Genomic DNA, 10,363 nt, shown 5'->3' with positions numbered 1-10,363 from the left:
GAGAGAGAGAGGGAGTTTTATTTCCCCCAAAAAAGTGTCCAAGAAAAATATTTTAAAAGGAAGAAAGCTGTTTGAAAAAATTATGAAGACTTGTAATATATTTGGAGAGAGAGAGAATGTAAGGAAGAGAAAGGTAGAAACACAAGACAGACAGACTGATGGACACACACACACACACACACACACACACACACACACACACACACACACACACACACACACACACACACACACACACACACGAGAGAGAGAGAGAGTACAAAAAATATAACTTTGGAGTGACCAGTGTTTTTTCGACATTGCAACTTTAATATATTAGTACTGGAAAGGTGATTATCATGAATATATTTACTGCATGAGGTGAGTGTACAGGGTATGGAGGGTATTGAGTTGATGCATTGGCTGAGAAAATGTGGAGAAAAGTTTATTATTATTATTATTGTTATTATTATTATTATTATTGTTATTATTATTATTATTATTATTGAGTATAAAGGATTTGATGGTACTGAGTCTATGCCTTGGCTTCGAAAATGCGGAGGAAAAGATTATTATTATTATTATTATTATTATTATTATTATTATTATTATTTACCTGGCAGAAACCAAAGAGGAAAAAAGAATACTATGTTCATTTTAACGGCGAAAACTGCAGAAAAAAGTGTGTTCATTTTAATTCGGTTCAAACGTTAGAAAAAAATAGTGTGTTCATTTTAACTTGGCGGAAATTGCATAGAGAAGAAATAATATGTTCATGTTAACTTTGCTGAAATGTTAGAAAAAAAATAGTGTGTTCATTTTAACTTGGCGGAAATTGAAGAAGAAAATATTGTGTTCATTTATATTTGGCGGAAATTGCGTAAGAAATAGTATGTTGATTTTGACGACGGATATTGCATAAGAATTAGTGTGTTCATTTTACCTTGGCGTAAATTGCATAGAGGAGAAACAGTCTGTTCATTTTAACTTGACGGAAATTGCATAAGAAATAATATGTTCATTTTAATTTGGCGGAAATTGCATAGAGGAGAAATAGTATGTTTATTTTAACGACGGAAATTGCGTAGAGGAGAAATAGTATGTTTATTTTAACATGATGGAGATTTTCGTTTTCCCTTAGCGTGTTTCCCGTAGCTCATTGGTCGCCCTCGCCTTTTAAATGTTAGAAGTGAGTAGCCTAACCCCGTGTTCCTACGCTCCTGATGGTTGATGGATGGATGGATGGATAGATGAGTGGATGGATGGATGAATGGGTGAATAGATGAGTGGATGGATGGACGAATATTCAGACGACTGGGCTGGCTGGCTGGATGGATAGATAGATGGACGGATAGACGATTGGATGGATGGATGGGTGAATTGATGGATGAATGGGTGAATGAATGAGTGGATGGATTGAAGGATGGATGGGTGAATGGATGGATGGATGGGTGAATGGATGAGTGGATGGATGGACGGATAGACGACTGGATGGATGGGCGGATATACTACTGGATGGATGAATAGATGGATGGATAGACGGCTGGTTGACTGGATGGATAGATAGATGGCTGGATGGACGGATAGATGGCTGGATGGACGGATAGACAACTGGATGGATGGACGGATAGACTGCGGATGGATGAATGGATGGAAGTCACAGCAAGTAATATTGATCATAGCTTACTCTACTATACTCTTTTTACTCTAAGTTGGCCCAGATTTTCATCCTTTTGCAGCTTATTTCCCGTAGCGAATGGCAGACAATGTTACAGCTTTACATACTTTCCATGGCACTTCCTCGTGACTAGCATCATATTCCAATGCTGATCTATCCTTACAACTCAGTCAACATGATGGGAAGATGGCAGTTTTAGGCCAAGCTAGAGTAAAAGGAGTATAGAAATATTTAGCTAGATATTTACTGCAGTGTTGTAAGAACTTATTAACATGTATTATTTAATGTTTCAACATATCTGTCTATCTTTCTATAACCAGACGCCTTAATCCTGTAAGGGGTGGCCACAAACAAATCGCCTCCATGTCGCCCTGTCCCCATTATCCTGCCCTTCTTCCGACTTACACGCCCTTCATATACCACTCTACTCCACCTCATCCTCGGTGTCCCCCTCCCTCTTCCCCTCCTCCAGCTCACTCACATACTCTCTCCTAGTTAGTCTCTCACTCTCCTTGGGTAAATATATCGAGCCTACAATGTTGTGATAATGAAGTATTTACCTCTCTACTCCATCTCATCCTCGGTCTCTCCCTCCCCCTTCCCCATCCACCTCACTTATACACTCTCGTAGTTAGTCTCTGATTCCTTGGGTATATATATATTGAGCCTAAAATGTGATAATGAGGAAGTATTTACTCTACCTCTCTATTCCATCTCATCCTCGGTCTCCCCCTCCCTCTTCCTCCCTCCACCTCACTCATACACTCTCCTAGTTAGTCTCTCTCCTTGCGTATTAAAAAGAATTATGTGTATTTTCAAAGGACATATAAACTGAAGCCCGTGTTTTTGGGTGGCTTCCTAACATCTTTTCCTTACCGATTTATTTTTGGACACGGCTGGATAATATGGTTTTGTACGTTACTTAGATGAAGAGTATGATGATATTAGAATGACTTAGGCAACTCAGAAGAGGACGGCAAAGTGCAATGAGCAAAATAATTCGCCTAGGAAGGGGTGTTAGGGAGCTTATTTGGATTTACGATTTAATGTGTATTGCAAATTAGGGTAATATTGTGACAAATATTATTGTGCATTTTTTTTAAAGGGAGCCAGTTGGAATAGCATTGGGTGGTGGTGGTGATGGTGATGATGATGATGATGATGAGGAGGAGGAGGAGGAAGAGAAGGAATATTAAAGTGGTGATGGTGGTGGTGGTGAAGAGTAGCATTGTGATGATGATGATGAAGGAGGTGGTGATAGTGGCAGTGGTGGTGAAGAGTAGAATTAAGGTGATGATGATGATGAGGAGGAGGAGAAGGAATAGGATTAAGGTGGTGATGATGATGATAATGGTGAAGAATAACATTAAGGTGGTGATGATGATGAGGATTAGACTTGGTGATGATGATGAGGAGGACGAATAAAATAAAGGTGATGGTGATGATGATGATGATGATAATGGTGATAGAGGTGATGGTGATGATAACGATGATAGAGGTGATGGTGATGATAATGATAAGAAAGGTGATGGTGATGATGATAATGATGATGATGGAAGCACTGATGATGATGATAATGCTGATGGAGGTGATGGTGATGATGATTGAGGTGATGATGGTGATGTTAATGATAATAGAGGTGATGATGATGATGTTAATGATGACAGAGGTGATAGTGATAATGATGAAAGAGGTGATGATAATGATGAAAGAGGTGATGATGATGATAGTGGAGGTAATGGTGATGATGATAATGATGTAGTGGTGATGGTGATGGTGGTGGTGGTTGCAAGGCGTTGAAGTTAGTGCAATGGCAACACGACAGACGCATCGGACGTGACCGTTGCAACTCCCCCGGCTGTTGCACGGATTGGGATTAGGGATTGGGATGGAGACTGCCAGGATGAAGGATTAGGAGTGAGGATTATGGATTTGGAGGAAGGAATAGGGGTTGGAACTGGGAGTGAGAGAGGATTAGGGATTGGGATGGAGATTGCCAGGATTAAGGATTAGGGATTTGGAGGAAGGATTATGGGTTGGAAGTGAAAATTAAAGGATTGGGAGTGAGGGTTATGGATTTGGAGGAAGGATTAGGATGGAGATTGCCAGGATTAAGGACTGGGAGTGAGGATTAGGGATTGGGAGGAAGGATTTGGGGTTGGAAGTGAAAATTAAAGGATTGGGGTGAGGATTAGGGATTGAGAGTGGGGATTAGGGATTGAAGTGGATATTAAATGCCAGGATTAAGGATTGAGAGTGAGGATTATGGATTGGTAGGGAGGATTGGGAATTGGGAGGGAGGATTAGGGATTGGGGGGATTGGGAGGGAGGATTAGGGATTGGGGATTGGGAGGGGGATAAGGGATTGGTAGTCAGGATAAGGATTAGGGATAGGAATTAGGATTTGGATTGAGATTAGTTCTGGCATTGGGATTGGTAATTGGAGTGAGAGGGTGAAGGGTGGGGGGGGGTCAGGAGAGGGGATGAGGAAGGAAGACAAGAGAGAATGAGGAATGAGGAGGGAGGGTTGTTATTCATGAGAGAGAGAGAGAGAGAGAGAGAGAGAGGGAGGGAGAGAGAGTGAGAGGGGTGAAGGGGTTTAGAGGAGGAGTGAGGAGGTATAGAAGAGAAGGGGGGGTCAGGGGTGAAAGTGTGAGGGGAATCTGAAGAAAGGATGAGGGAGGTGTGAGAGATGAAGAGTGAGGATGTAAAGGGAGGGGTGAGGTGGTTTAGATGAGAGGTGTGAGGGGTGGAAGGTAAGGGGTAGGGGTGAGGAGTGAAGGATGGGGGTAGGGTGTAAGGGGTGGGGTGAAGGGTGAAGGATGATAGTGTAGTGGAATAGATGAGGGGAGAGAGGGTGAACTAAGGGGTTTTAAACAAGGGGGTGAAGGGTGATGGTGTAAGGGGTGAATGAAGGGTGAGGGATTGTTAGAAAAGGGTTGTGAGGGGTGAGGGGTGAAGGATAGTATCAAGGGTGAGGGGAGGTTAGTAGAGGGGTGCGTGGGGGTCAAGGAAGCGCCTGAGGAGGGGGGGTTGTTGTGCTGGGGGTGGCGGGGCGGGGCGGGGGGCAGCCTGCCATCGGGGGGCGACATCCCCCCTGTAACCCCCTATCGTAAGCTGGTTGACATCTATTCTTGAAACGCCCCTTGGAGCCCCCTGCCCCGGCCCCGCTTCGCCCCGCCCCGGCCCAGCCATCCTAGAGGCATTAAACCCCCCACCGGCAGCCATCCTACGGGGGCGGGGCGGGGAGTTGGCGGGGGGCTGTGGGGGCGGGGGGCGGGGTCGTCTGCGTCGGCTGGGGGAGCGACTCTTGCCTCGTCGTTTGTGTCGTCGTCGCCGTGGTTTCGTCAGTCTCCGGAAGTCGTAGTATCGATAGGTGAGACGGGGTTCCTGCCAGGTTATACCCCCGCCCCGCCCCGCCCCGCCCACCCCCGTCTGGCGTGGGCGGCGGCGGCGTGTGGGCGTGGGCGTGGTCTTGAGGGCGGGAAGGGAGGCGGTGAGTGGCGGGAGGTCCGGTAGGCTGCGAGTGTCATCATCTGAGGGAACTGGGAGAGGCTCGTTAAGGTACAGTGTGACGTAGGTTGTTCTGGCACCACGCCCACGCCCACGCCTCCGCCCAGATTCCTCCAGGGTGGGCGGGGGAACTGGGCGGGAGGGCAGGCGGACAGAACGAGCTGGGACTTGGTCGACTTTGTGCTGAATTTTGACAACCAAGCCTGATGTCTCGCTCTCGACCTCTTCTTCTTCCTCCTCCTCTTCCTCTTCCTCGTCCTCCGTGTCTGTTGGCGGGGTTTCGTCGGTGGGCGGGTGTAAGTGGGCGGGGCTTGGACTGCTTCTGACCCTCCCCCCACCCACCCACCGCCCACGGCCCGCCCTCGCCTGCTGCTGGGTCGCTCTCGTCTGTGTGGGCTGGGGGGAGGAGTGACAGATTAGGTCATTCTTAAACCACGGATATAAACAATGGCTGATATTGATAATTACCTGTCTGTCTGTCCATCCATTCATCCATATATTTACCTGTCTTGATTCGTTTACCTTTCTGTCTATATGTCTATCTGTATATCTGTCAGTCTTCCTGTCCATCTATCTATCGGTCTGTCTGTTCACCTGTCTATCAGTCTATATGTCTATCCATCTATCTGTCTACCTGTCCGTCTATCTATCAGTCAATCTGTACATCCATCTCTCTCAGCCTATCTATCCACCTATCTATCAGTTGCCTGACCGTCTGCCTATCTATCTATCTGTCTTATTTGCCTGTATTCATGGCTGTCTGTCTGTCTGTCTGAATATACTATCTATCTACATCTACCAATATGTAGGTAATATTCTAAGTGGATTTGAATATTTCCTAACACCTCTTACTTAGCGATTTTTAATTATTTATTTATATTTGACATTCCACCTCGGTATGCTATTGTAGGTTATTGATGGACACCAATTTGAAGGGAAAAGAGTATAGTTTTCGTTAGTGTCCCCTCCCCCTCCAGCCCTCAGCCCCCTCCAGCCCTCCCTAGCCCACTGTAGCCCTCCCCAGAGTCACCAGTCTCCTTCAGCCCTTCCCAGCCCCATCCGGCCCCCCTCCAGTCCCCCTCCAGCCCTCCTCAACCCTCCCCGGTCCCCTCCAGTCCCCCTCCAGCCCACCTCAACCCTCCCCAGTCCCCTCCAGTCCCCCTCCAGCCCTCACCAGCCCCCTCCAGCCTTCCCCAGCCTCCTCCATCCCTCCTTAACCCTCCAGCCCTCCCCAACCCTCCCCAGCCCCCTCCAGCCCTCCCTAGCTCCTTCCTCACTTTGCATTCATCACTCCACACATCTGGAGGGAGGGAGGGAGAGAGAGTGGGAGGGAGGGAGAGAGAGTGGGAGGGAGGGAGGAGGGAGAGAGGGAGGGGCAGGAAGGAGGAAGGAGAAAGAGGAAGCTAGAGAGAATTGGAAGGAGGGAAGGAGAGACAAAAGAGAGAAAAAGATGGAGAGGGGAGGAGGAAACGAAGGAGGGAAGGAAGGAATGGAGAAGAGGAGGGAGGGAGTGAAGGAAGGAGAGAGAGAGAGAGAGAGAGAGAGAGGACTGCTCCCTTGGGTTTACTCACGCCTCTTGTTTCATAGTCACGAAGAAAGCAAAGGAGGAGGCGGAGGAGGAGGAAGAGGAGAAGGAGGACGAGGAAGGGAAAGAGGTACAAGAGGATGCAAATGAGAAAGCAATGAAATGGAAGACAGCTGGGGAAAGACAAAAAGGAAGAGTACAGAATAACAAAAGAATATAGTGGCACTTCTATCTGTCTGTCTGTCTGTTTATCTATCTATCAATTTATCTATCTTTGTCTATCTTACTAGCCGCCCATCTGTCTACTATATCTCTGTCTATCGCCTTTCTCTGGCTCTATCAGTCTCTTCCTCTCTCTCTCTCTCTCTGTTTATTACTATATTTAATTTTACATTACCTACCTACCTACCTACCTGCCTACATACATACATACATATATACATACATACATACTACATACACACCCACCTTCCTACCTGCATGCACACACATTCGAACATACATACTCACATACATACATACCACGTACCTACCTACCTACCTACATATATACATCATACATACAGTATATAAAACACACACACACACACACACACACACACACACATACTGTACATGCATCTCTTGTCTCAATAACTTCCTACCTTTGCACTTTAATTGCTTGTCTCATATGCAAACTATTGCAAGAGAACCGATACTCCTAGTCATTCATGTATGCAACAGGTCAACTCTGGAACTGTCTCCCTCAGTCTGTATATCCCTCCTCTCCCTAACACCTATTCCCTGGCGATTTATTTTTAAATGTGGGTAGTTAATATCCTCTTGTGCTTTATTAATGCAGAATATGGGGATACTGGCAGGATTTATGCAACACGTAAGAGGACAGTAAGGTGTAATAAGTAGAATAAATCGCTTAGGGAAAGGTGTTAGGGAGCTTCCTCAACCAACGGGCCTTAAAATGAACGGATCTTGAGTTTGGCCTTCTTTTCGTCAGTGTTTATTGGAAAGAGTCAATTTTGGGGGGCGTTTGGCCTTTGGTTCTTTCTTCTTTCATTAAAAAAATATACACATACATGTTTATCAGTCCATCCATCCATCCATATATTCATTCATTCATTCATCCATCCATCCATCCATCCATCCATCCATCCATCCATCCATCTATCCATCAGTTAGTCAGTCAGTCCATTCACCCATCAGTTCATTCATCCACCCACCCACCCACACGCGCACCTATCCACCCATCTATCATCCGTCCATCCAGCCACCTACAAACCCATCCACTCACCTATCCACGCACCCACCAATCCATCCACCCATCCACCATATTTCACCCTACCTGCATTGTGGTGATGACGGGTAGTTGTGTGCGTGATGCTCTCGTGGATAGGGGCGGGCTGGCTGGACCCCTACCCCTGGGCAGGTCATGTAAGGGCTGGGCTGAGGGCTGCCAGTAGGGGACTAGCCCAAGGAACTGGTAGTAGTCCAATACAGCCCTTACTAAGTTCCTCCCAGTGCGTAGGTCTGCTTGGGGCTAAGGAAGGAGGTAGATGGGTGGGTCTGGACTGAGAAGATAGGTACGGTAGATGCTTTGTGGTTGGTTGGTAGGGTAATTGGTGGGTAGATTAGTTCAGAGAGAGAGAGAGAGGGGTAAATAGGTAGGGACTTAATTGGGAAAGAAGGAAAAAGGAAGAGAGAGAGAGAGAGAGAGAGAGAGAGAGAGAGAGAGAGAGAGAGAGAGACGGGTAAATAGGTAGGGACTTAATTGGGAAAGAAGGAAAAAAGAAGAGAGATTGCAGAGGGAGAGAAAGAGAGAGAGAGAGCGGATGGGTAAATAGGAAGAGTTAATTGGGAAGAAGGGAAAGAGAAATTGAAAGATAATGGAAGAAAGATGGAAGATACAGAAATGATGGAGAGAAGGAAGGAAGGAGGAAAGAAAGAATGAAAAATGGAAGGAAAGAAAGATGAACGAAGGAAGAATGAAAGAGAAGGTGCATGGATGGAGGAAGGAAGGAAGGAAGGACAGAGGGAAGAGAGACAAAGAATGGTAGGAATGAATGAAAGATGGATGGATGGAGAAGAAAGGAAGGAGTGAACGAAGGAAGAAAGGAAAGATGGAGATGAGAGAGAGAGGATATGAAGGAAGGCGGAAGGAAAAGTGAGGGAGGGCGGAAGGAGAGAGGGAAGGAAGGAAGACTGGGGGGTAGAGTGGAGAGAAAACTTGTGAGTGTTTAAGATTGGAAGAGAGAAAGTTTTGAAAGAGGGAGGGAAGGAAGGAAGGAAGGGCGTTGAAGGAAAGAAGAAGGAGGGATGGACGGTGGAGGAAAGAAGGGGGGAGGGTGGAAAAAGAAAAAATGATGGAGGTGAGGAGGAAAGGAGGGAGGTAGGGGCGTTGGAGGAAAGAAGGAGAGAGACACAGTGGAAGAAATGAAGGAGGGAAGGAAGTAAGAGGGAGAAAGATGCATTAGAGGAAAGAAAAAAGGAAGGAAGGAAGGAAAAAAAAGATGGAGAAAAAGAAAAGAAGGGGGAAGAAAAAAAGGAGGGAGAGACATTGGAGGAGTGATGGAGGAAGGAAGAAAGAGGGGGAGACAGAGAAGAGAATGAAAGAGGTGAAGAAAGGAAGGAGAAGCGAAGATGGAAAGGAGGAAGGAAGGGTGAAGGAAAGCCGGAGAGAAGGAAAGAGATGAGGAAGGGAAGGAGGAAGGAAGGATGGGGAAAGAAACGATGGAGGAAAGGAAGGGAGGAGGGAGGGACTGACTGGAGGAAGGAAGGAGAAACTGAAGGAGACTGGAGGAAAGAGGGATAAACAAAAGAAAAACAAACAGTGAGGGATAGAGTTGTTTAGTGTAGGGAACGACAGATAGATGGATAGATAGTTAGATAGGTAGGTAGATAGATGGATAGATAGATAATTTGAGTGAAGGATACGTGGGTGTTCAGTGTAGAAATGAGATAGATAGATAGATAGATACAGTAGATAGATAGATAATAGATAGATAGATAGATAATAATAAAGGATGCAAAGGTTATCAGTGCAGGGAGTAAGGGAGATAGATAAATATAAAAAAGTAGATAGACAGACATATAGATAGATAGATGGATAGATAAATAGAAAAGGTAGATAGACAGATATATAGATAGGTAGAAAGATAAATATAAAAAGGTAGATAGACAGATAGATAGATGGGTAGACAGATAAATAGAAAAAGGTAGATAGACAGACAGATATATAGATAGGTAGAAAGATAAATATAAAAAGGTAGATAGACAGATAGATAGATGGGTAGACAGATAAATAGAAAAAGGTAGATAGACAGACAGATAGATAGGTAGATAGATAAATAGAAAAGGGTAGATAGACAGACATAGATAGATAGGTAGATAGATAAATAGAAAAAAGTAGATAGACAGACATATAGATAGACAGGTAGAAAGCTAAATATATAAAGGTAGATAGACAGATAAATATAAAATGGTAGATAGACATAGATAGATAGATAGATAGACCTGCAATTAAAGGATACACAGATCTTCAGTATAAGGCACGAGATAGCCTCTTGGACTCTGGTAGGCGTAGATGGATGTTTGAACGGTGTATACATTGGTGGCGTCGCTCAGGTGGCTGCACACCCATCTGTGGAGGGTAGGCAGGGGTTAGGCAGGGCTGG

General features: G+C 45.5%; 1 protein-coding gene across 1 annotated transcript in view; it reads right to left on the bottom strand.

Moving 5' to 3' along the window:
• Positions 1-4,642: 4,642 nt before the first annotated feature.
• The window catches only part of LOC145391127 (cytosolic carboxypeptidase 6-like), a 40,591-nt gene continuing 34,870 nt past the window's right edge, over positions 4,643-10,363 (bottom strand). Inside the window, exons 13-15 of the mRNA XM_080265813.1 lie at positions 10,220-10,329; positions 8,035-8,219; positions 4,643-5,566 (exon numbers count right to left, since the gene is read on the bottom strand). Of these exons, the coding sequence (XP_080121939.1) occupies positions 4,643-5,566; positions 8,035-8,219; positions 10,220-10,329 (1,219 nt within the window). The remainder of the gene's footprint in view (positions 5,567-8,034; positions 8,220-10,219; positions 10,330-10,363) is intronic.

Source organism: Coenobita brevimanus, chromosome 2 (assembly GCF_032717465.1).
Source record: "Coenobita brevimanus isolate Jiangsu-jjx chromosome 2, ASM3271746v2, whole genome shotgun sequence".
NCBI classification, from domain to species: domain Eukaryota; kingdom Metazoa; phylum Arthropoda; class Malacostraca; order Decapoda; family Coenobitidae; genus Coenobita; species Coenobita brevimanus.
The sequence above is the reverse complement of the archived record's forward strand: the minus strand, read 5'-3'. Positions and strand labels throughout refer to the sequence as shown.